This window comes from Panicum virgatum, chromosome 8K (assembly GCF_016808335.1).
Source record: "Panicum virgatum strain AP13 chromosome 8K, P.virgatum_v5, whole genome shotgun sequence".
Lineage (NCBI taxonomy): Eukaryota > Viridiplantae > Streptophyta > Magnoliopsida > Poales > Poaceae > Panicum > Panicum virgatum.
Window position 1 is genome coordinate 11,419,240 of NC_053143.1, and position 27,427 is coordinate 11,446,666.

Sequence of the window (27,427 nt, forward strand, 5' to 3'; positions counted from 1 at the left end):
TAATATTACTACAAGCCAAGCGGGTCTAGCCATTGTAAGCCATGGCCCTCATTTTGGGGATTTCATTCTCATTAAATGGGGTGATATAGGCAAAAATGGTGATATGTTACTAGAATTATGAGGAGAGAAATGGTGATATATTGTTCGAAGACATTGAAACTAGCATTGAGTGGGTTTTATTTCATGCAAAGCCACATGGAATCCATTAAAATGATATTGCCATCCTATGAAACAACAAAATGAAACAACACATTAGAGGTAGTTGTTTCATCAACTTAAAACATTCTAGATGATGTGACAATCTTAGAAACAACAAAGCGAAAGTGTCCTTTGCGATTGGACTTAGGGCCAGCACTATCTTATGATTGTTAGAGCCGATTTTGAATTTGGACCTCAAGCATTTATATTTTTCATAGGAAGTAATATGATTTTTTTTTGAAAACTAGCTGTTGACAAGGTATACACAGGGGTTCTGTAGATTCCTCACTTAATGTAGCTGCAGTTTCACTGCAACCAGTATTATATTGATGCCAACACTAGACTTCCGGTCACCTTTTGATTAGCATTTAGATGGTTTAGATGACAGATTAAATGCTTTGCACTGGAGCAGTAAATATACATACAAATATATACTTCCATATGTGTACTGTATTTTTTAAAGTCAAATTTGAGGCATGCACATTGTTGCACAATTGGACCTAAACAATTACACACACACACACACACACACTACTGCTTAGTGTCGTGTGGCCCCCTCATCAAGGTTTTGCTTACTTCTCAGCCCAGCAAGTCCAACCAAACCAAGTTTTAGACCCAGCCTTTTGCATATATATGTCATGCGATTAAGCAACCAGCTCGTTCTATAAGCATCTGAAGGCGGAGCTACAAAAACAAACTCAAGCCCCAGGCTTAAAAGCTAATTCACACCTAATTTAATGCTTAGCTTTAGCTTTTATCTATTCTTTAGTCCGGTTTACCACTGTATCCATATACTCATTGGTCACACCGACCTGCAACTATGTGGTGATGATTAAGTGAGCAGAAATAAACATGCCCCGAATAATCTTATTTCCTCTTATGATTTAGTTTTTTTTTATCCAAAAGGAAGAGAAAAATACACTTGATAATTTGTGTTTCATTCATGGTCCTATTCAAATTTGTGGCACATCACGTAATTAGATACATTTTTTCTTTAAAAACAAGAAAGCATTCCATAGATAATCTATTTTATCTTGTAACAAAGTCACTAAGAAAAGAATATTTTATTCCCAAGCACAATAAGAAATGTGGCACTATTGACTTTTTCGCATGCATGAAAAGAATATAACTTTGTTGTAGACTACTATATAACACTGTTGCCAACTTGATCCCCCACCAAAAACAAGTGCTAAATCATGCTTCGATTTGAGTATACCACTTTGCTTTGGTGTTTTAGAAAAAAACGTTTTTGTACCCATGTCCAAATATATATCCTATCTAAGCAACATCCATAGCTGTAGGTACCTCTTTTCACCCATGTTTTATTTGTGGGTGTACCTAGCACTCATAAACTACGTGAACAATAATGGCACAGCCAAGAATAACTCACTGAAATGATAATATACGCAAATACTTCAGCCATAATTAATATGATATACATATGAATCTCATTCATGTGAGTCGACTAAATATTTATTCAAAATAAAAACAAGAGGTCTCACTACTCTTTACGTAAAGAGATTGTTTCTTAGGGCAACGTAGAGAGCTTGTTGAAGCGCTGATCTTGCATCCGACCCCATCCTGATGATGCCGACCTGTATATATATATATATATATATATATATATATATATATATATATATATATATATATATATATATATATATATATATATATATATATATATATCCCAAATAAGCCTACCACGAACGGCCGTTCAATTCCCACGCTGCCAGTGATGGGAGTCTGAAGACTGAGGGCCCTCATCACCACCACCACCCTGCCAGAATATGTACACCGGGCCCTGGGTCTCACGGCTTCCATCACCCTGCCAGTGCGAGTACCCTGTACTGCCTTCCTGTTGCCTAGATTCCAACATGGAGAAGTCGAGGTTTGTTCGGTTGCCGTCATGACCAAGCGCAGCTACGTCAAGGGCCTGCTTGGCCTCCTTGGCTGTGTTGAAGAAGCTGTGCCATATCACCTCCTTCCAGTTCAGGTCGTAGATATACGCCATCCATATTTCATGCAGCACCTGCTCGCGTAGGGCGCCGTACCAATTGGCTAGCGGCACGCCCCCGTTCCGGCCTCTAGCGGACCATGAACCCATCGTATCCAGTACTGAGCTTTGCTGAAAACAAAAAGTTAAATTTACAATATCAGTTACTCATAATTTATAAAAAGTGCAATTGGATTGCACAAAAGAAGTATGAGTAATGTCTATTTGCTCTGTTCATCTGATTATATGACATCGAATCAGATGAGAAACGAAGCCCTTTTGTTCTTAATCAATGTTCCTATATGTTAAGTAGATGTTTGTGATCAATGGAACAGTAACATCATATATAAGTTTTTGATTGACCACATGTATACACTAGTACATAAAAAAAGGCCACCAAATGAAATGAAACATAAAAAGAGTATACACTAGCTTTGCAACCGGCCCTGGATTATGCATATTTTGACTATTTGTGCAAACTATGTCATACTCTCTTATTTGTCCTTCTACAAAGGCACATTCTCTTCTTGAATTATATGACTAATTTTAGTGTGTGAGATGCTCACATTCATTTCTACACACTTAAAAAAAGTAAATAGTTCGAATTGCATGATATTAAACTATTTTTTTTGTTAGAACTCAAATAAAAAAACCTATATATATACTTTATATTGATCTAATCTTGTTATATACCCTTCAAACAAAGTTCCTTAAAATTAAGGGGACTACCGGTCCTTGTGATGTAAAGAAAGGTATGATTTATAAACTAACCTAATAACCATCAACAAAAGGATGATCCTTAAGATGGATCCAGTGCGGTTAATCCCCTTGCCAAGGGGATTGAGGGAAATTAGAGGGGATTGAGAGGGTTTTTGATTTGTTGGGAAATTAATCCCTCCCAACTCCCTCCAATCCCCTTTCAATCAAACAAGGCCTATGAAGTTGGGTATGCACAATCCCTGACATAAACCCTAAGGTTTAACCCTACTAGCTAAGAACATCTCCTAAGAAAAATCCCTAACAAGTAGGGGCATAGTAGGTATAGCCATCAACTAAAAAACTCCTAGAGCTTGTTCAGTTAATCCCTTTCACAAGGGGATCCAGAAGGATTGAAGGGATTGAGGGGATTTTGACTTGTTGGGGATTTCATCCCTCCTAACCCATTCTAATCCCCTTCGGTTCCCTTCAGAAACGAACATGGACCTTAGAAAGTAGGGATTTCCATGGATTTATCCAACAAGAAACAAAAGGAAAAAAAGAATCCTACGGCGATTGCATGTTATTATTGTAGGTTTTTCACAGGTTGCACTTGGCGTGCTGAAGGAAAATAAGAAGGGAAAAAGAAACTCAGAAGGGACAGCTCTTTGATTAACGGATATTGCTCCCTTTGGATGGAGACAAAACTTCAGATCTCATGGGCTCCTCCGCTAGGCCTACTTAATCACATGTAATAATAAGCAAGCAAGGAGTTAGTTACCAAGAGAAACAAGACGGTGATTCAGCTCCGCAGCACACCCCACGTCGCCGCCGCCGGCTGCCCGCCCGCTCCCCTGCTTCCCTCGCCGCCGCCGCGCCCGTCTGGATCGCCTTCTTTCTTCGTCCGCGGCAGGCGGCCGGTATTATTATTTATTTATAGAGGCCGCCCGGCCCGCAGCGGAGTCCACAAGCAAGGTACTCGACGGCGTAGCCCCTCCGTCCCTACGCTGGCAGCCACGCCGTCCAATTCGCCCTGCCACGTTAGTTCTCCGCTGAATAGAAGGTGCGGATTTCCTCCTGATTTGGATTTCATTTGAAGGGTTTCTTCTTGATTCAGCTATATTATTTGATTGGTTTCTTGTATAATTGAAATTTGCTGCAGCTTAAATTTGCTGCAGTGCTGGCGGCCGACGAGGAGAAGGTCAGCAACCAATTCACGCGGTGAGGGTTTGGGGTGCCGCACTTGGCTTCTTCATCAACCCTAGACTTGCTGGCCTGCCGCCACGCACCCTCTGCACCGACGCCACGTGCCCTGCTGTCCGCGCTAGCTGCTGTCAACTTGTAAGCGGGAGGATGGGGAAGCTGGCGGCGAGGACGACGGCATGCATCACAGCTGGAGCTAGCTCGATCTGGTGGGGGAGCTAGCGAGTCAGCAGCCAAAGGAAGCCAGGGTGGGCTGTGGCCGCTGGGGGTTTCTTACCGATGCGTGGTGGGGATTTTAGGGTCTGGAATGTTCTCGATCTCTCTAGGCCGGGGCCGCTCCTCTGTCTCGGCCCAAAAAATGAAGAAAAAAAAAACTCACATCCTCGCCCTGCCGCTGCAGTTATGGCCTTCTGGGGAACACAGGTAATACGTACAGCTTGCATTGGTGTGCAGATGGCCGCTTCGCGGTCATCCATCCCTTTCTCTTCCTCCTGCCAAGCCAAGACATGCCCTAGCGTCTGTCGTTACTCGAGTCGAGCTAGCTGCCCTCTTTAATTTTCTGTGGCCTTTTGAGTTTGCTTATTTCAAAAACATTCCTATTTTCTCACATGCATAATGCAATTTGGATGCCACAGAGAATGTTGCAATTGCGTGACTTGGAGAATATATAAATACCTCTAATCGATTAATTTGCTGATGTGTTTAGTTCCAAGGTTTACTCATGCATGACTTCTCCTTTGATTTTGGTCAGGTTTGTTGTTTTAAAAAGACAAAGAAGAATCCGCTTTTTTGATGAACGATAATCCTTCCATGAATGCATGCCGCCAAGCCCAGGTATCTTCTGAACCCTTGAAACGTCTTTTTGGTTCAGTTATTTTGTAATGTAAAAAGAATTAACAATTTATTTGATGAATTATTCGGTGCAAACCGAGGTTAGCCAAGGTTTATAACAAAATAAATGTTAAAACATCTGGTCCTAGATAAAATATCTGTCGCATCAGAAGCCAAGATGCATTGTGTTTTCCCACTACTAAAAAACGATTGGTAGGAATACCTCGATTTTTTTCCAGGGGCGGGTGAAAATGTAACTCTCCCACAAAGGTAGGGGGGCTGCTGTAGTAAAGACCTGCCTCTGGAAAATTATTTTCAAGGGCGGATCATCTCCTCACCCAGCACAAAAAAAGAGAGGTGCAGGGGGTATTTTCAAGGGTGAGCAAGTGGGTGACCCGCCCCTACAAATGTCATTTTCAGGGGCGGGTCACCCCTTTACCCGTCTCTGAAAATGCCCGACAAAAGTAGCAGAGAGACCACACATTCTTCCTCCTCTTGATAACCCATTGTTTGCTCGGGAGGGAAGGTTTTAAGCTTGATTTTCTTCGAGTTGGGGCTGTGGGAAGAAAGTTGTAGATAATCCCATGTCTTTTCTATGCTTTTTTTTTGGTAGTTTTAAGGCTCAAAGTTACTAAGAGAATAATATCTTATTTCCAAGCACAATGAAAAATGTGGTACTTGGACAATAATGGCACAACGAAGAACAACTCACTCAAATTGTAATATACGCAATGCTTCAGCCATAATTTAATAAATGATAAATATGTTACATATGAAGTTCATTCATGTGAGTCGACGAAATATTTATTCAAAATAATAATACAAGAACATGGACTCATCAATAACTCTCCAAATGTGCTGCCAATAGCAAACAAAAATAAGAGGTCTCACTACTCTTTACATAAAGAGATTGTTTTTTAGGGCAATGTAAAGAGCTTCTTTTAGCGCTAATCTTGTACCCGGCCCCCATACTGATGATGCCGAAACTTGTATATATCCCAAATAAAGCCTACCGCGAATGGCCCTTCCCATGCTGCCAGTGATGGAACTCTGAAAACTGAGAACTCAAGCCCTCGTCGTCACCACCCTGCCAGAATATGTACTCCGGGCCCTGCGTCTCGCGCTTGTTGCCACCACTCTGCCAGGGCATGTACCCTGGGTGCGAGTACCCTGCACCGTCTCCCTGTTGCCAATAAGATTCCAAAGCCGCAGCCCCGGACATCGGCGGCGGCGGCGCTGCTGAACCGTAGAAGTTGAGGTTGGTGCGGTTGCCGTGAAGGCCAAGCGCAGTTAAGTCAAGGGCCTGCTTGGCCTCCTCGGCTGTGTGGAAGAAGCTGTGCCATATCGCCTCCTTCCGGTTCAGGTCGTAGACATATGCCATCCACTTTCCATGCGGCACCTGCTGGCGTAGGGCGCCGTACCACTTGCCTGGCGGCGCCATCGTATCCCGTACTGAGCTTTGCTGAAAAACAAAAATAAGGGTTAAATTTATAATAATAATAGTTACCTACAATTTATACGAAGTGATTGCACAAAAGTAGGAGTAATGTCCAATTTGCTCTGTTCATCTGATTATATGACATCGGATGAGAAAAGAAGCCCTTTTGTTCTTAATCAACGTTCCTATATGTTAAGTAGATGTTTTGTGATCAATGGAACAGTAACATCATATGTAAGTTGTTGATTGCCCACCACATGTATGATGAGAGCAGGATCAGAGGAACAAAAGCCAGCAAATAAATTAAAAAGAAACAAAAAGTAATACACTAGCTTTGCAACAGGCCCTGGATTATGCATATTTTGACTGTTTGTGCAAACTATATATGCCATACTCTCTTATTTGTCCCTCTACAAAGGCACAATTTTCTTCTTGAATTATATGACTAATAAGTCTAGTGTGTGAGATGCTCACATTCATTTCTGCACACTAAACAAAGTAAATAGTTCGAATTGGATGATATTAAAATATTTTTGTTGTTAGAGAAATCAAATAAAAAAATATATAATCCTATATATATTGATACAACCTTACTGTATAACCTTCAAACAAATTTCCTTAGAATGAAGGGGATCAGACAACCGATCCCTATGTAAAGAAAAACAAGTTTTATAAATTAACCGAATAACTATTAACAAAAGGATTATCCATAAGGTATTGTTCGGTTAATCCCCTCACTAAGGGGATTAAGGAAGATTGGAGGGGATTAACAGGGATTTTAATTTGTTGGGAATTTAACCCTTCCAACCCCTCCAATCCCCTTCAAATCGAAAGGGCCCTATGAAGTCAGGTATACACGACCCATGACTTAAACCCTAGCCATCAACTAAAAGTCTCTTGGACCTTATTCTGTTAATTCTTTTCACATGAGGATTGAGGGAGATTGGAGGGGATTGAGGGGTATTTTAACTTGTTAGGGATCTAATATCCTAATCCCCATCCATTGCCTTCAAACCGAACAAGATCTTAGAAAGTAGGGATTACTAACAAGAAACAGAAGGAAGAATCGTATGCCCATTCCGTATTACTGTAGGTTTTTCAGGTTGCGCTTGGCGTGCTGAAGGAAATACGAAGGAAAAAAGAAATTCACAAGGAACAGCTTGGAATAACTGATATTGCTCCCTTTGGATTCACACAGAAAGGGGACAAATCTTCAGATCTCGTGGGCAAGGAAGAAGTCACTTACCAGAGGAACAAGACGATGATTCAGCGCCGCCGCACACCCAGCGTCGTCGTCGCCGCCGCCCGCTCCCTCTCGCTCCCCTCGCCGCTGTGAGCCCTTCTCTTCATCCGCGGAAGAGGTGGCATATTTATATAGGCCCAAGACGTGGCACGAGGGGTCCTGGACGACACGTAGCCCTCCGCTGGCCGCCACTTGCTTCTGAGTACCAGGTGCGAATTTCCTTCTCATTTGGATTTCATTTGAAGGGGTTTCTTCTTGGTTCAAATATTATTTGATTGGTTTCTTCTTGGTTTAAATTAAATTTGGGCTGGCATCTTAATTAGATTCGCTGCATCAGCCCTTGCCTCGCTCGTTGCGGCCACATGCGCTGGGGGATCCGGCCAGGGTTTGCTGCCACTGCCAGAGCAAGGAGGACATCATGGGCTGGAGCCAGCAGTGCAGGCGGGGCGCCCAAGTCACGGTGGCCGGCCGGTGGGGTTTTGGGCTGCCGCAATTTGCTTCATCAACAAAACCCTAGACTTCTGCTACTGCGTGCCGGCCTGCTGCCGCCGCCACGTGCCGTCTGCCGACCTGCCGCCGCCGCCACGTGGATAGACTGGAGATCGCGCGCTGCTGTCGATGACGTGTAACCCGGTGGGCCGTGGGCGGTGGCCGCTGGGGTTATTGGTTCTGGATTCTTCTGGAAGGTTCTCAAGCCCTCTAGGCCGGCCTCTGCACAGTTTCGGCCCAAAAATGGAGAAAAAAACAACGCTCGCATCCTGGCCCTGTCGGGGTCCTCGCCGTGCAGAAGAATCGCATCCTCCACCACGCGGCCTCAGTCGCCACGCCGCTGCAGTTCTGTGGAGCACAGGTACGTACAGCTCGATGTTCAGCTTGGCCCCTTCTCACAGCTCCTGCGCCAAGATATGCACTGGCTAGCGTCTGCCGTTAGTCGAGTCGAGCTAGCTCCATCCTCACTGCCGCCCTGTTTTCTCTATCTGGCCATTTGAGTTTGCTTATTTCAGAAACCATTCCTTATCTCTCATGCATATTGCGATTTAAATGCCTCGGAGAATGTTGCTATTGCATGCCTCGGAGAACACCTCTGTTCCATTAGTTTCTTAATGTATTTTTTTCGACGAACATTGTTAATGTATTTAATACCACATGGTTTATTTGGCTACTGTAATGACTTTTCCTCTGATTTTGTTCAGGTTTTTTTTTTTGAAAAAAGAAGTAGAATCCGCTATTTTGATGAACATCGTCCCTTCCATGCATGCAATCCCAGGTATCTTCTGAACCCTTGAAACGTCCTTTTGGTTCATAGTTATTTTGTAAAGAAAAAGAATCAACAGTTTTTGATGAATTAGCCTTCGATGCAAAACGAGGTTAGCCTCTGAAAAAGCCTTGGTATGTAGTATTAGCATAATTATTTGTCAGAAGATCTCGGAGAGATTTATGATAAAATAAATGTTGAACACCTGGTCTTAGATGAAATATCAGTCGCATCAAGAACCAAGATGCCTTGTGCTTCAAAAAAGAAAAAAAAAGAATCAATATATACCATAGGTACAATTACTGAACTGCGTGGTCACCCTGATGTTTGGATGATATTTGCCAGCGAAAACTGTACCATTTCATTACCCTATGCGTTCTCAGGTCCTTCATTCTGTGATCATGCCGCAACTCAGGTCTTCGGTTATGGTTGTTGTACGTAGGCAACGTCATTTCTTGGTAAACAATCATTTTGACAATTTGGCTGAAACACTGGAAATACATTGTTAGCTCCTCTTCTGATTTAGAACATTCAGAAAGAGAACAATAGTTTCACTGAAATAATATACACACACACACACACACACACACACACACACACACACACACACACACACACACACACACACACACACACACACACACACACACACACACACACACATATATATATATTATGTATTGCATTATTTTTGAAAAGATACTATTCCCTCCAGCTTAAATTTATGACATTTATATTTAAAGACGGAGGGATAGTTAGATGTAGAAAGAAAAGGACCATGCCTCTCTAATGTAACAAGCTACATATTTTTCCACATCTCAACTTTCTTGCACCAACATAACTGACTTTTACATGGAACCAATGCAAAGTTTATGCTAAAGGTCGACAGATTTTACAGGCAACATAAGTCTATAAATGGAACTTTATGCTAGAGCTTGAACCATCATTATGGCAGGAAACATTTAGAAAATACATTAAGTGAACAATTGTAAATTACCATGAGTCCAGCTTATGAAGAAAGCTTTTTTTTCTTCAGATAAGAAATAATGAAAATTATCAAACTGATTAAATTTAACAGTGTTTTGAAATAATGAATGTAGGAACTGAACCATGAAAATCAATACACAAACTAGGTTCAAGATTCTGCCTTTCGTCTAAAAGGCAATTGATTTTCTATTGATGGTGAGATATGAAGTTATACTCTTTTTTTTGGGACAGATTCGATGACCATAAAAATGATGACTTCCCACATGTGGCCTTTGTCCTTGTCGGATCATCTTTAATTTATTATTCCTTTCACTCCAAATTATAGTTCAATTTCCCTTTTCTAGATATACATAATTTGTACTATGTTTCTCGATATAGTTTATATCTAAGTGCACAGAAAATGTTATGTACCAAAAAGACAAAATGACCTCAAGTTTGGAATGAAGGGAGTATATGAGGATGAAACAATGATGTATGTTTGACCCAATTAGCCATTCCAAACCGAATAGTAAGTTCCAAATTTACTTTAAAATCAATGGGCACGCACAAGAACCTCTCTAGTGATTCCCCACATGATAGATTTTTAATGCTCAGCTGAACAAGCTGAGTAGACTAAAGACTGATGTCAATGGAAGAAACAATAGGGCAAAACGCCTTGGCAAATGACTATGTTCTCTAGAAATTCTATTTCTAGTTTTCACAGACAACTATATATAATAGTCTAGCTAGGTACTTCTGATAACAAACTGGAGGCTTCATCGAAGAATGAAACCTTCGAGATGGATTTACTTTTGTTCCACATGTGAAATAGAGTTTAGGGTGATCATTGCCTTGCTACATCATATTTGTCAGAACCAATTAGAGCACCAACTCCTTTGCCACTGATGTTCATTCACTACTACAGAATATATCATCGCCAACGCCCCATCACCGCCGGTTTGTTTCGAACCGGCGGTGATAGTCTATCACTGCCGGTTCCAAATGGACCCGGCGGTGATGCTTACGTATCACCGCCGGTTCGTAATACGACCCGGCGGTGATGCTTACGAGAGCATCACCGCCGGGTCGTGTTACGAACCGACGGTGATACGTAAGCATCACCGCCGGATTGTAATATGACCCGGCGGTGATGTGTTCTCCACCTATTTTTTTCATTCTCCCCTCCCTCCCCCTCTCTCTCTCCGGTATTTTTTTCCTCCTCCCCTGCGCCGGTCGGCTCGCCTCGCCGGCTTCTCGCAGCGCCACCACCGCGCGCCGCCATCGCCATCGCCATCGCCATGGCCTCCTCATCCTCCACCTACCTCGCGCTTCCCTGCTCCCACGCTCCCCTGGCTCCACTCCATCGCCATCGCCATGGCCTCCTCAACTCCCCTGGATAAGAAGAAGAGGGAGGCGGCGACTGCAGCGGCAGCAGCACGGATTGCGAGTGGTAGCAGAGGAGGAGGTGGGAAGCTTAGCGACTGGACCACTTCCGGGCTCATCTTCGGCGTCTGGGCGGGGCTCATGTACTACATCTTCCAGCTCGCGCCCAACCAGACACCGGTACGGGATTCAGTTCCTTCTTGCTTTCTAAATTGTATCAGTATGCTCTGTTGTGAAATGTGGATTGGAATTCCCTTGCTACTACTTGTCAGTGACAATAATAGGCTTTAGTTTCACGCATTTACATAGCTTCTGTCTTCTGAAATCGATGCTCAAAATACTGATTGCTCCGGTTGCTACCCGTTGGATGCAAGGCTTTCTAAAATCATGCTATCTACCGGTTGGGCCGGCAGGGTACGCCATCCACATGTCATTATGTACAAATTTTTAGCTGACTCCCCTTTTTCCTTAAACTGTATCGACTCCAAATACATGCACAAGTGTACCAAGAAATTTAATCCATGCCATTATGTACAAATTTTAACTTTCCTGTTATAGGAGTGGCACCATGTTTACTGCAGTTGGTTGGCCTTCTTGTGACTCCTGAATCCCCTAGATGGCTGGTTAGTAGCTTTACTTTAAGTACTAATTTTTTGATGAATATTTAGTTCCATTACCATCCAAGTTGATAAACACCTCTCTTATTTCGAGTTTAGAACTAAAGCTGAAGAAATTAAAGTATGAAATGCTTGCCTACTTGAGAATAAATATAAACATTCAACTTAACCGTATATTAAACAAAACTCTTGATGATTCTGTGATCTTGGTATTCAGGATTTTACAGAAAAGCTTCAGCATTTACCAAAGTCAAAGGTTTTGGACCTGTTTCAGAAGGATTATATTCATGCCATTACAGTAAGTACCGTTAATATGTCTTTCTTCCTATCAGGAACATGTTTTTTCTGTTGTTTCCTGACAAACCAGCTTTGTGGTCAGGTTGGAGTCGGGCTAATGGTCCTTCAACAGTTTGGGGGAGTGAATGCCATTTTCTTCTATGCCAGTGAAATATTTGTTTCAGCTGGTAATGAATGATAATCTATTTCCTTAACTCGCATAAAACCTGTTTTGTTCATGAGAAGAGAATTTTTACACCGTTTTACACCGTTATACAAATGATGCAATATTATTATATGAAAATATTTTTTTGATGGGAAAAAGGTCTTCACCGCCGGTTCGTGTATTCAACCGGCGGTGTTGATGTCTCCATCACCAACGGTTCCAGATACGAACCGGCGGTGATAGCCCCACTATCACCAACGACATAAATCCAACGCCTCCCGAACCGTTGGTGATACTCCTTATGAACCGGCGGTGATGAGGGGTGCTGGAGTAGTGATTTCCTGCAAATATAGCATAGATCGAGGTTCCTTTACTCATACTGAAATCGAATTTTCCATTGACCTGCATTGCATGTACGATAGTGGTTACACCAGTACCCATCACCTGAATCTGTATATTTGTAGGACATACAGAAAATATTTGAAAATTTTGTAATTTGATATTTGTGGTATGTTATACTGGTTCCCCTAAATCAAAATATTTGTAAGACAGAAAAGTATTTGTAAATTTAATAATATGTTATTTATAGGTTTACATTCATCCCTACAAATTTGTATTTCTGTATGACATAAAAGATAGAGTAAATTGTAGTCTAGGTCCTCAAACTTGTCCCGCAGTTTCACCCAGATTCCTAAATTTTAAAATCATCTATTTGGGTCCGATCCCTAAACCGTATTAAGTGGTCCATCCAAGGTCCCAAACGCGTCACGCAAGCAACCAAAGCCGACGTGGCATGCCATGTGGAATCTCATTGGCAAATATATGCAAAAATGCCCCTGCATAGTCTTATCTTCTTGGATTAGATCCCTCTCTCTCCCCTATCTCTCTATCTTCTCCCTGGCGCCTTTCCACTCTCTCCCGAGACTTCGATATGCACTAGGCTGATGCACTCCAGCTCATGCATCTTCCCAAGATGACACGTTCAAACCTTCGAGAAAAAGGACATCGGTGCCACCGTGGGGATCCTTGACGGCCTCGGCCACGGTCCTCATGATCTAGAGCTCCGCAGGCGCATCGTATGTTGTCAACGCTAGGCTAAACCGCGCGCACCTCGCGGTCTCGCACGCCACGGCGGCGGCGAGCTGCTTGAGCTCCTTCCTGACCGGCCTCTGCGCGCGCCGGTGGAGGCGATCTTAAGTGCATCGCACCTGCGCATGGCAGCACGGAGCCGCATTGTGATATGATTTATCTTATGACTTAATATGTACAGAATCACTTATCTAATTATCTGTTGTCCACTGGTTGGTGTTGATATGATTGTGTTTTTATTTTTTTGACATTTTGTAGTTACAAGTTTATATGGGGAAACTTTTATCTTTTATCTTTCTTTTTTCTTGATCTTGTGGTGAGACAACAATGTTCTAAATCTCATTGAGTTGAGTTGTGTTCTATATGATGCATAGTCTTCGTTTTCTTTTCTGCTTGAGTTTACTAGGAACTGTTTAATTCTCGAGATAACTCGAGTTACGGTTATGCATTTAACCATTTTACCCAACAATTGATATTTATGATTGCAAACATGCTAAATATGACTTATATGGAACATGTACAGTATATCATTGTGGTTTGAATTATGTTGTGCTATTTCTGTTAGAAATATGAGCAAAATGCGGTTCATTTTAATTCAAAATATGAGATAAATCATGACAGTTATGATAGCATAAACAGGAGCATGACCAAAAGTGCTTGTAATGAAAACAATAAATATGAACATGAAGTTCAGAAAGTACCCAGAAGCAGGGCTAGTTCCGAGGGAACCAGATACACCATTACTCGATATTGCTAGTCAAGCCTGTTCGATGTAGCCGATCAGAGTTGATGTCGTGCAGGTGATCACAATGCAATGGCATTGCTAGGAGGTAGTCGAAGTAGTCATTCACAACTACGAGCAATCGCACTGATGCGCTCTAGAAAGATTTGATCGCCCTCAACTTGGTGCAGAGTCTTGGAGAGGACGAAGCTTCGAAGACCTGCTCTTCCAGCAAGTCTGTGCGCCCAGACATACCAGAATGGAGATGCAAAAGCACATCAACAACACTGAAGTGTAGAGTGTGTTCGCGCGCATGCAAGAGGAGAGGAGAGGCAGTATATATAGCGCTTGGTAGGATTTTGGGCACCCAGATTGCAGCAATGATAGCCATTAATCAACAGTTACCAGTAACCTCTGCCATAATAGACATCAGTTAGTGACTAATCGTCAGCTACAGTCACTTACAGCCATCAAAAGATCCGTCAGTTACAATTACTAGTCACTTACAGCCATCAAAAGATTGCAACAACCTCCGCCTAGACATCATCAGTGTTACAGTTACTGGTCACTTAGAACCATCAATCAGCGTCAGTTACTAGTCATCAACAAAAAAATGTAAAACATCAGCTCGGTCGAGCTGAGCGAGGCGAGGCGTGCGCGTGTGTGTGGCATCATGCTATCCCTTCTTGTCCTTGTTACCAGGTGTGAAAAGGCTCCACCTTATAGGTTGGTTAGGGACTCTCAACTTTCAAGGTGGTTTAACCACTAATGTAACTACCACCATTTTCTATGGGCCTCAGAATTATTTGACTAATTGACTTATTAATAGGCTCCCAGGCCCAATTAATCCAACAATTTTTAATTAATTTAAGTACCAACAAATTATAATTAAGTGTAGCCTATAATTTTAGACTACCTTGTTACTATCTGGCATTTGTATGGTACTACTCAAATCTAGCAAATAAAACTATAATGGGATTATGTCTATTAGGTGGCTAATTTCTTTTTGTTGCTTATTGCTTGTCTTCTCTTGGGTGTGTACGTAAAATATATGGAACACTCGTAACTTTCTCCAGTGTTTTGACGAGTGAGGACAATGGTGCTCAACCCTAGATGACGAGTGATTGACAACATGGTGTGAATTTGATGTCACTTGGCTCGTGATGTGCAAGCGCCGGATGCAACGTGATGGTCAATGGATGCGGTGAAGGTAAAGCGAAAGGTTCGTGCCGATGGACCAAGGGCGGTGAAGGACGAACACGAGTAGCCTTGGACTGAGGGACTCGAGGAGTCCGGGCAGAGTCATGGCGGTCCGCGTGGTGCACTAAAAATCAAGAGTACATGGAGCGCGAGATGGTGATGAAGACGGTGTCGGTCAAGTCAAGCAGGAAGACGATGGCAAGATCGAGTAGGCTGCCCGTGCGGCGGGAGCGCGAAAAACATGAAGGCGTCGAAACTTGGCAAAGGCCGGACACACGTCGACATCAGAGGTGGTTGGTTTACCGGTTTGGGCCTTAAAACCGGGCGGAGGCAGGTTTCAAGGCCTGGTGCGGTGCGGTCGGATGGCGGAGGTGGAGGGAACGTGGCGCCGTCGTGAAACTTACGTCGAGGCGAAGCAAAGTCGTGAAGGCGGTGTTTCGGTCTGATGGTTCGACAAAAATCTAAACCATTTGCCCCTGCGTGGGTATATATCGTAGTTATTAGCCTCGGGACATTTTAGTTATTCGCTGAGAGACCTTATATGTGGAGAGGCATGGCTAGTTGGGATCTATATCTCTCTTCTGCTCCCATCATTCTCATTTTTTCTTGTGATTTTCGTGTTAGGGTTTGTTTAAGATTTTGATGGGAATGGAGGCCTTAACTTCTTTTTATCCTTCAGCGTCAAGATCTGAGTGATTATTGTGTTGGTCCTCTTATTCTTCGCGTTCTTCTTTTTCTACGATTTTCGGAGGTATTTTCGTACGATTTTTTATTCGCATGTTTTTACTCCACCGTTTTGCGAATTTCTTCATGGAACAGCTAGTCCTTGTTGTTGTGAATCTACGGCTCGAGTTTCACTCCGTTTCGTTTCGTTGTGGTTTAGGTGAGGAATTTGAGTTTCTTGATCCGGAGTTGTTCTTGTTCATTCGCCTTCGCTTTTCTCTATTCTGGCACAGGGTTCGAGTGCTTGTGAGGAGACCAGCGAGGGACGTGACACGGAGCGCTCGCCCGCGCCACGCGCAGGTGGCCACCTCCAACGCCGGCAGTGGTCGGTGGCACGCGCAACGACGACCGGGGCAGCGGCCGGAGGTGGCGCTCAGCGGCGCAGGGAGTATATATCGCTCGCGTGATAAATTGAAGTTCCATCGCCTGAAGGCCAAAAAAATCAGCTCATAACGCTTTCGTGCAACTGGGCATTGACTCTTGTCATTAGTCTGCAAAAAATATTCTGTTCTTGGGTTCTGGACCTTAACATGTGTCATGAGTTTACCAAAATATTAGACTCTGTACTACTAACGCTTTGCAGCACATGCGTGCGATAGTGATCAGTGGCGGATCTAAGATTCTATCATAGGGTATGCCACTACATATAGTCCATATATAAATTAACAAACAATTTCAAAATTTGTCAAGAGGAATTCAGTTTACCGTAATAAAGATAACATACCAAGTCTTAAGTTCAACAATTAAGGGTAAAAGTTGCATAAATGACAATACAAATAGTTCAAACATATTAAGTCCAAAATATGCTTAATGAAGCTTACACACCTACAATTATTCAAGAGTAAAGATGATCACTCTACTTATTGTCTGGTCTACATTTTCTAAAAGCCATGAAAGTCTTGATTGTTTATGTCATCTATAAAAAAGATCCGGCTCAACGAATAAGATTATACAATCATCCAAAAGATTAGCCGTTCTTCAAGTAGTTCACCTGTCTGGTCAAAGTTCAATTAAAGAGTTTTCAGTATGCAGACTAGCTAGTTCTATACAAGATATTACAATTAGCAATATAAAATCACTTATGCTGATTACGTTAAGAGTAAAAATATTTTTGCAGTGAATTATATTGAACTTCTTAACTCATTGTTAATCTTGGAGAATGTGAGGAATGTTGAGTACTCAATCCTGCTTGTGATGAGTGAATTGTCAACCGTGCGGTGTGATCGTGCGCTTGGTCTTTGGATTGCAGGTACACGGGCGTCGAATGTCGACGGGGAGCTGCCGTGGAGGTGCTGTAGCTGATGGACCGTGCGGTGGACGGCGGTGAAGGGCAGCCGGGACCGGAGCTCGGACCGGGCGGCAGCTGTGGCATCCACTCCTGGATCGAGGGCGCAAGCGGCGACGGAAGGCGGGTTTCTTGGTTTGCGCCACAAAACCAAGGAGGCGGACGGCGGTTGAAGACGCCGAGTCGTGGAGGCACGGGCGTCGGTCTCGGGACTGACGGAGGCGACGGGCGTCGACGACGTCTAGGGCCTCGCTGCGGGCGAGGAGGTGACGGGCGTCGGGCGGCGTCTAGGGCCGTCAGAAGGCCGAGGCGGGAACGGCGTCTAGGGCCACGACGTGGAGGAGGGAATCTTCCCGCGCGTGAGGTTTTGGCGGTTTTCTCAAAACCGGCCATCTACCCGGGTTTCGCGGACCCTCCAAAACCGCGGACTGGATCTTCATCAAGACGGCGGCATCGCGGAGAAGACTTCGTTTCGAAGAAAGAACCTCGGACGTCGGATGAGATCATGTACAGGGGGTGCTACAGGCCAACCGGTCTAACCGGTCCAGCGCACCGGTCTGACCGGTCTCGCGGGTATAAATACCCCTTCACTTGTGTTAGGTTAGGGGTGGCTTTTGTATTTCGTCCGTGAATTGTTCTATCTCCCAGGCCGCTGCCCCTGCGTTCCTCTCCCCTGTTCTTCTCTTTAGAGTAGATTTAATCCATGGATTGTTGAGATCTTGTGTTGGATTTGTTTGGGAAAGGAGGCCCTATCCTCCTCGTGCCCTCAGGGCTTTTGAATCTGATGAGTTCACTCTTGTGTGCTGAGTTCTCGTCCTCCCCCTCCTCTTTCGTGCTTTGGACTTGAATTCTCCTCTTTTGGTGTGTTTAGTGTTTGGAGGAGACAAGTTTATTGATTCGTGGTTTGCTGGACTCTTTGTGGCGATTCTGATCTCTCTAGCCAAGTGCTAAATCCCCTGGAATCACGAGTGCACCCGAATTGCTGTTCTTGAGTTCTTGAGAAAACCCCAATCCACTTTGATCTTTCCTTAATTTCCCACGATCCGTTAATCTTCTGGGAAAGATCTCTTGGGGATATGTTCACGGAATAGTTGTGAAGGTATCCTCCAAGTTTCGTTGGATTTGAAGATCGTTTGCTCAAGATTCATCATTTGGAGGTTGATTTTCGAGCTGTCTGGAAAGGACTGGTCTGACCGGTGTGTCGTACCGGTCTGACCGGTATCCTGAACCGGTCTGACCGATCCCTGCAGTTTAGTTCTGCAAATTGCCTATTTTTGCTTCCGCGCAGCTTCCTAAGGCATTTTGTAAAGAGATAGCTAGTCCATAGCTATTCTCTCATATCTTAGGTTTGAGGGCTTATGGTGATTTTCGGGATATAGGCCGACGGATCGATTTCGAAAGAAATTTTTGATCGGCTCCCATTCACCCCCCCTCTGGTCGCCGGCTTCGGTCCCACAGAATGTAGATCACAAATTCTCCAGCTGTACTAAGTACTATCTAACAAAAGCTAAAACAACCATCACAAAGAGATGCGGTAAAATTTAACATGTCCACATCGGTAATGATGGTTCATTGCGGAGGCAAGAATGTTCAGAAATCGCAGCAGTCCAAGAGACCAAAACCGCTGGGCGGCTGGTGACGCCAGGCAAGGACCGTTTGTCTGATGAGAGAACAAGACGGAGGGTGCCAGGGTAGCTCGATGGACGGGAACGGCGAGATGGACGCTGGCCACCGGCCGCCGCTCGCGCTGATCAAGGGAGGCGAGGGGGAGTCGCGACCCTGCCTGCACTCGTCGGGCCGCAGGGTATGCCAGGGCCTGTGGCTCCGCCCCTATTAGTGATGCTGACGCACTAACCCATGTACGCTGCAGCAGAAGTAGATTTGTTATGCATTGTTGACCCTTTTTTTTTCTCCTTTGCGTTTCTTTCTTACTATTTCTTTGATTATAGTTTTTACTTTGTTTTCTTCCTTCGCTTCGCATGAACGCTAATCATTCCTATTGTATTTTTTGTTATCCTTTCCTTTCTGCTTCTCTTTTCCTCTTCTTTTCTATTTCTTTCCTTTACAGTTTTGTTCATTTTCTTCCATCAAATTCTCTATCACGATGTGTTTATTTATTTATTTCTATTTCTTTCTTTTATTTGTAGTAATTTATACATATTTTTTATATGCTAATTTATTTTTTCATTGTACATGTATTTATCTTTATGTAAAATTCTTTATTTTGTGTGTAACTGATTTGTTCGTGTTGTAGATTTAATTGTTCGGTAATATTGACTCATTTGTTGGTAATATTTATTTTTCATTATTTATACTATACAATCAAATGTTCGTGATGGGTAATATTTTATTCACAATGTATTATTATTTGTTCATTACATTTAGTTTTTTGTTCGTAAAAATAATTTTTTGTTCGTGTTGATAAATTATTTGTTCCCAGGATCCAAAATTAATTATTTAGTATTAAAAAATATTTTTTAAAAATATCGGGCAAATATAAGCAAGTGTGGTCTTATTTTGAAGATCTTGTCATAAAAAAGATAATGGTACAATCCAAATTTAATCTGGATGTTCAGTTTAATAGTTATAACTTTTTTAATTCCGAATTTGCATACATGTGGATGATATCACTATTGTTGTTCACTTCTACGTGCATGCATCGATTTAGCCAGCAGCATAGGTCCAAACAGTCCGAAAATAGTCCGTGCATATTTATTATTGGGTTGGGCCCATCTAAAATTATATTTTCAGGTGGTGGTTGGGTGTCGCCTGAAGCGATGATTAACCGCACCCCGGCGCTCGAGCGCTGGCTTCCTGGCTGTGTGTGGGGCCTGGCACGGCCAAGCGGGCCCGCCCAGCGCGAGGACGCAGGCCAGGTGGGGCACACAGCCCAGCAGGGCGGCACTGCACAGCCCATCTGCGGCTGGTGCCAGAAGGCCGAGAACAGGTAGCCCACGAAGGGCCGCTGCTGGCACGGCCGGCTCCTGGCCAAGCACGCACAGCCCAGGAGGGACCAAGCACACTGAGCAATTTCCTTCTCTCCCTTTTATTTTCTGCGTGCACTTTTCTTTGTTCTTAGATTAATTAAGTAGTATTTAATCTTGTTAGTCACTTGTTTTGTTAGCTTTTGTGTAAACTAGTTTCGGCTCTCCTTTTCTTTTTATTCTTAGCTTGCTAATTTAGCTAGTTTTAATTAGTCTATCTTTGCATACTTAGTTAGGATTTCTTGGAGATAGCTTTTGATTTTCTTTTGGTACAAGATTTTCTCTGCAGACTTTACGCGTTGCTTGCGCTGTGCCTTAAGATTTCCTAATCCTGGGAACGTGTCACCAGTTGACTCGTGTCATTTTGACAATTAGAAGAGAGGATTTTTGGACAGTGAATTTGAGTTAGTGTTTTGGAGAATTTTTTAAGACTCTCATTCACCCCCTCTAGTTCTAGTCGCCCGTTCCAATCCCACAATGAGATACTAGCTAGGAAACTTCACATATTCTTTAGTGAACTATTCTACATATGCTTCTTAATTAGTTGGAATAATACAAAAACATCCATTCTTTTGATAAAGAAAGTTTTATTAATGACTCTTATATAAGAGTGCATAGAGTCGATACAAGTACCCATATACAATCCATTAAAACAAAGCGCCCGTGCTTATAAGTAAACATGCAGACCCTCAAAAAAAAAAGTAAACATGCATGTATTGAAAAAAACGAAGACAAGCTAGCTAAGCAATCTTGTTTTTTTTTTCCTTACGATAGATGTGTACGCATGTGAAGCAACAATATAATAATGCATGGTCTGATCAGGCGGCGACGTAGCACTCGTAGAGCTTGATGTCCATCTTGAGGCGGAAGTAGACGGTACCCTCGTAGGCGACGAGGCTCAGCGTGGCGACGCCGCGCGACATGAAGAAGTCCCCGGTGCCGCCGACGACGGAGATGTCCCTCGTCTTCTCGTACATGAGGTCGGCGCCCATGAGGTTGAGGGTGCCCGTGTACGCCGTCGAGTTGAAGACGAGGGAGAAGGCCATCCACGCGTTGTACTGCTCCTTCTTGTCGTAGAAGTAGAAGCCCTGCGCGCGCGCCACCGGCTCCGACGACAGCGCCTGCTCCTCCGTCACCAGGTCGTCGAACACCACCAGCAGGCCGAAGAAGGTGCCGTTCTTCCAGTGCGACAAGCTCAGCGCCGCCGCCGGCTTGGTCACCGCCGCCGACGTCGCGTTGGCGGTGTTGTTGCCGCTGTAGAGGATGTCGTGGTAGTACACCGTCATCTTCTTGCACGGCTCGTCCTCGCTGCGGGAGACGATGAGCTTCTTCCTGCCGCCGCCGTGCGCGGCTCCGGCGAGGCCTAGCAGCAAGACAGCAGCAACGGCGACCAACAAGCTGCTGAGCTGCTGCTGCTTCATCATACTGAGGCCCTGCATTGTTATTAGTTAAATCGATCGATCTATCAATATAAGGCAACGGCAATTCTTTTAATTTGGTCGATAAGAGCTGGTAGCTGCTGGCTGTAGAGAGCTACACGTTGAGCAGCTGGCTCTTGTGTTCTTGACTTGGACTCTTAGAGCATGCATGCGCCTACGCTTATTTATAGAAGAGAATGAGGAGCTAGTACACTGATGTGAAGGTTTTTTTTCTTTTTTGGGACGAAACATTCAGGTGAAGTGTTGGCCGGGAAATGGATGGATGGAGAGTCATAATTTAGATTAATATATGCACGGTTGGTGCAGTCACATATCTGTTTGTACTTTGCGTGTATATGCGTGTTAGGTATGATTTCGCTGTCAAGTGTAGCTTCCAAGAAGTAAAATGTCACAAGTTGATCTAGCTAGATTTTTGTGTTTTCTGAGCGTGCCCGCTGTTCATCACACTTTGGTTCTCGATCGCTCATAAGAGCAGTACTCTCAGAGCTCGCATCACTGGTGCTGCTTGCGCCAGACCTCGACGAAGGATCTCCCAGGGCCCAGGCTCTGCATTAGAGTTTGCTGTTGATTGTTGACCCATCCTATCAGCATCAGTGGCTCCTTTGTCTTGGCATCCAGGCAGCTTCTCCACGATCAGCTCCAATAACCGTGACTTCTGCCGAGCCCCTCCCATCGTCTCAACATGTTCAGCATCTTGCACAGCACATCTTCACATCCGACAAGACTAGCTACCTCCTGAAAGATCATAAAGGTTCCTTAGTTTCCGGACATTCCACAAAGTTGCAGAATTGGAGTACCATGTTGATTAGTGCATGTTTTTCCTGCTGCAACCACCATAGCCACACTCACAAAATTAGCACCCACCATCTGAACGTTACAGAGATCGGAGATGATTGCCCACACACTACTAGCAACATACTAGCATTTAAAAAAACAAAGTGGTGATCTAGGTGATCTAGATTGGTTATCTCTAACTTTCTCTTGCTACCTTCGGTGTTTGTCATTTTTAGTAGATTAGATTCGTTTTTCACCATCTCAACACAAAGGAATTTCTATGCTAGTAGATTGTTTCTTGTATCTTTGGTTCTGTGGATTGATAAACCTTGGGGGAATACTCTAAGGGAAAAGCTACACGAACCGTGCGCTTGCGGTATACAAATCGGGGGCGCTAAGGAGCGTCAACACCTATTTAAAGCCCGGCCGAGCCAAATTTCTGGCACACCACCGCCGCTCTTCCTTTCTTCTCCGGCGAGCTCCAGTCCATCATGGACCCGCCGCTCCAGTGCTTCCCCTCCCCTTCCAAGCACCCCAGTGGCTTCTCCCTGCTCCAGCGCAGCACATCCGCCACTCCTCCCTGCCAATCTACCACCGGAGCACCGCCGTCGACAAGCTTCCCCGCCGCCGTCCACTGTCCCATCACCGACGAGCATCTCCCGTCACCCAATCCTCCTTATCAACCCCTGCATCAGGTGCGCCGTGGCCCGCTACACCTTCCTAGCCCCTTGGCCCTCGCCGCCGGCGAAGCCCCTCTTCGGAATCCGGCCAACCCCCTCCCCTATCTTCTTATTCCTCAGGCAGGGACCTGATTGCTTTGATCTGAATCTTCTCGAGGTCCTTTCTGCAAAAGTTCAAATCCCTTTTCTTTTTCTTTTTCCAGTGAACTTCAAAAATTCCTAGAAAAATGTAGAAAAATGCCAAACCAATTTTGTTGTTTTCCTTATAATTAGCTCTACAAGTTTGATGTTGTGAAGTTTTGCTGAATCTTTGTGTATTTAATTCTAAAAATAGGGTTAGAATATGGTTCTTTTTATTTATAACTTTTGTTCTAGAGCCATGTTTTAAATGAGTTTTGAACCATGTGTTCTTTGAAACATGTCAAACTTTATAAATTTGTTTCAAAACCATTAGTAGACTTTAACTCATGCTTTTAAAATTTTCTTCTCAATGTTTTGCTTATATCTTAAAATATTTATTTAAAAACCTTTATGTGGTTTATTTTTCTTTAAAACAAAAACCCCTTTTTCATGTTATTTCATGGAATTCTTTGTGTTCCCTTTTACTCTATAAACAATTACCCAGTAAAGTAAAATTATTAAGATTTATCTTAATGTTTACTTTATTGGTTTTCCACTTTTAGTGAAGAAAAACTATACTCAAGCACTTCACTAAATTTCAAATATTGCATTGCATATAGAAACAACATCGTTAGTCGACGGGACATACGAGCTCATCCAGGAACCAGACGGGATTTTCTCCGAAGCTCAGGCCAACGTTGTTGAATTAACTGAAGCCCCGAACTCTGATTCGGAAGAACCAAAGTCCACTGACTCTATAGACTCTACTAAAAACAAGCCCCGGTGCATAATCCTATTATTTTAAATTATGCAATTTAATAATTTGTGCATTTAAGTTATTGGAGTTGATTGAAAACCTTAGATGCATAATCTTAGGTACCTATTGTTTGAATACTAAAAATAGAGTTCGAATAGATGCTATGCTAATAGGACCGGTAAAAGTCGAGTGATTACCTGTCACTCGCGAGCTTTATAGGAGTTGATTGTTTTCTTTCTGCAATCACTATAAGGACCATGGACGGGATTTGGTTACGGGATTCATGTTTATATCCCGCCTGTGTAGCTGAATTTGCTATGGCCGCAGTGTGTGGTAGTGTTGATTAAGTGTTTAAAAGTACTAGCTACATGCCGTAAATATGGTACGCGGCAAGCCTAGTAACCAATCGGCCCGGCAAGTGGACATACCTTCCACTCTCTCTTAGGGACAGGATAAATAAAATGGATGTGGGACGAGATTGGTGCCCTATTAAACAATGTAGCATTACAACTACGACTATGAGAGACGAGGTGGGTGCCTTATAGTCGGGGAGAGTGGCTCTGTCCATGAACCAGAAAGAAAGGCAAACAGTTGCTTGAGAGTGACTCGTCAGTGCTCCAAGCGTATGTGTTAGGTTTATCTTGCAAGGATTGAAATTCAGTTCGAACTGTTCCGCCTCTCACGGATATTAAGACTGCTTAATCTCTTTGCCACATAAGTAAGAAGTGAAACAAAGATGATACTCAATTTTGTTGGATGCAAATAATTTCTCTAACATGCTTGTATAGATAGGTGCAAACCTAGAATAGTTAATGAAACTAGAATCTGAAAGCTAAAACTTGAAATTAAGGATCTACTCTTTATTGCTTTTCAGCAAAAGAAACTCCAGAGCCTTCACAAACCTTGCATGTCTAGTTAAAGGGCTATGTTATACCCTTAGACGGGTCAGTCTTGCTGAGTATTAGTATACTCAGTCTTGCTTGTGACCTTGTTTTCAGGAATAACTTTGGAAGACCCAAACAATAGCTTAACTTGACCTAGTGTTTTACCACCCGGCTGGTCTATGGAATGGGAACCATCTTCGACCAGCAATAAATCAGCTGAATGATGTCATGTTTGGGCTTACCATGACATCTACCCTACGACGTTTGTGTATAGTCGTGTTTTACCTTTCCGCTGCAGAATTTTTCTTTTACACTTAGTTTCTGTAAAACCTCTTTAAAGTTCTTCAACTTTCTAGATTCAACTCTAATGTAATTTACACCCTTATCTATGTGATGTAAAATATTGTGGGATTGTTGTATCTCTGACTCGCCTTCGTGCGGGATGTATACTTGTGTTACGATCCGATATCAAGTGGCTATATCGGGATTCTACCCGAAGGACCAGTGATTATACTGGTTGAGGTGCTTTTAGCTGTTTAGTGCACTCAAACTGGTGTAATTCAAACTGGTTCTGCCACATCATGCAAAGGGCATGGTCTCGGTTCCTCAGAAAACACTTAGGAGTCACACCAATGCCGAGTGAACTTGAATTCAATCTTGACAAGCTGGTATGAATATGATTCATGTCGCACATCTACATTCATTTATTTAAACAACATGAATATTTCATAACCCATCTACATATATATAGTGTTTGAGACAGAAGCAAGGAACCAACCTGTGCGAATACTACGTATGCGAACATATGCATTATTTTTGCAGACTCACAAAGACGATGACACAAGAAACATTCAATGTACTTATAACATTAATAACAATTTTTTGCATTTAATTCCATGCTGGTATTAAATGAAAATATTGGTATTATTTGTACTTGACAGATTTGGAATATAAAAGAGAACCTCAACGAACCGGAAAGAATCAGTGCAATTCAAGAATCACTCTGTGGATTCTTGTTGGATGAGGTGATAAATCGAAAAGGTGAATTTCATTCAGATCAAAGGATAAGTGTGGCTCGAGCTGATCCAAAGAAGCACCGCAACGTCGATGACTAGTATTATTTAAGAATTTGTCAGAAAAAACTTAACTTATTAGCATTCATACTTGTAAATATTTTTTGTAATGCCAAGTGCTCTACTATTAGAAGTAATTGTAATATTTAATGTATATATTAATATAATATATATAATTTCTTTTCTTTGCTCGATATAAATACAAATGCTAGATATGAATACGAATACAAGTATAGAAATGGATCCGAATACAAATACTAATAAATTGAAACTAAAAGAAAAAGAAAAGAAACATAAAATGAAAAAAAACTTAGTATCGGTTGGGGACACCGCCAGCGCCCCTGCGTGCCAAGCAGTTTAGTACCGGTTGGTATCATCAACCGGTACTAAACGCAACATTTAGTGCTGGTCAGCACGACCGGTACTAAACGCAGGTTGCGTTTAGTACCGATGGGGCGGTACCGGGTGGGAAACTGGTACTAACAGGGTTCCCGCCTGGTACAAATGCCAGTTTTTCTAGCAGTGTATATAGTGGCTCATGTTGCATCATCAACCGGTAAGTTGCTTCTCCATTCATGCAGTTTGGTAAATAGGCCCTTGTCATGAAGAGAGTCGTGGAGAGTGAAATTTGACCAGAGGTACTCTAACACATGTGCACAATATATTTTTAATTTGGCACAATGCTAGAGAAGGTTGCATTGCATAGTAGCCAGATCTGACATGTCTTGGCTTGCATATATAGTTATCAGAAGCCGATGCATCATGCATATGTATGCGCATCTAAGATGTCTACATCTGACTAAGATTTGCATTATGTACTTCTTTATGAGTATACAATTGGTATCATTAAGTTTACATGGAAGTTTGGTAGATGACAGCTTAACTAATCAGTGATTGCTACGTACCAAGCCATATGCCAGTGGTTGTGAATCTCGAGGTAAATTAAGAAATCTCAAATAACAGCGATCTGCAATTAATGGCTCCCCATGACATGTCGCCGACCTATAGTCGTGTGAGATGCATGGGGTGCTCATCAGGATCGGAAGTCCTTTGGTCTCTGCAGACTCTAGATAACAATCGACCTCGGACTAGAGACCGAAATCAGGAGCACTGCTCCCAGCCAGCTTCGATGATCATGCCGTTGCTTTGCGTCATAGCCCTCATAGGGCACGACGGTGGTGAAGCCTCATAGATTGCCGCGTGGCATGGTTCGCCGCGCTTGAAGCCCTGAATGGCGATGGGAATTAGGTTAGAGGGCTAATCACTACTAACACAGATTTTGTATATTGTTGCCGAGAGTGATGATGCATTAGCGGTAAACATTTGCCGACCACGAATCACTGACAGCATCTGTACTGTTGGTTAAAATACTATACTTACTCTCGGACATTTAATACGTACTCTCTCCATAAACTAATATTCTTGTATTG

General features: G+C 43.1%; 2 protein-coding genes across 2 annotated transcripts; both read right to left on the minus strand.

Annotated features, from left to right (window-relative positions):
• Positions 1-5,933: 5,933 nt before the first annotated feature.
• On the minus strand, positions 5,934-11,202 carry LOC120645440. The gene is made up of 2 exons (XM_039922223.1): positions 11,149-11,202; positions 5,934-6,386 (listed from the first exon to the last, which is right to left on the minus strand). Exons 1-2 carry the CDS (start codon positions 11,200-11,202, stop codon positions 5,934-5,936), a joined length of 507 nt encoding a protein of 168 aa, XP_039778157.1.
• A 9,638-nt stretch (positions 11,203-20,840) lies between these two features.
• Positions 20,841-21,859, minus strand: LOC120643930 (dirigent protein 5-like). Its single transcript, XM_039920449.1, has one exon. The coding sequence runs from the start codon at positions 21,707-21,709 to the stop codon at positions 21,089-21,091; it is 621 nt and encodes a 206-aa protein (XP_039776383.1). The 5' UTR covers positions 21,710-21,859; the 3' UTR covers positions 20,841-21,088.
• Positions 21,860-27,427: the final 5,568 nt, after the last annotated feature.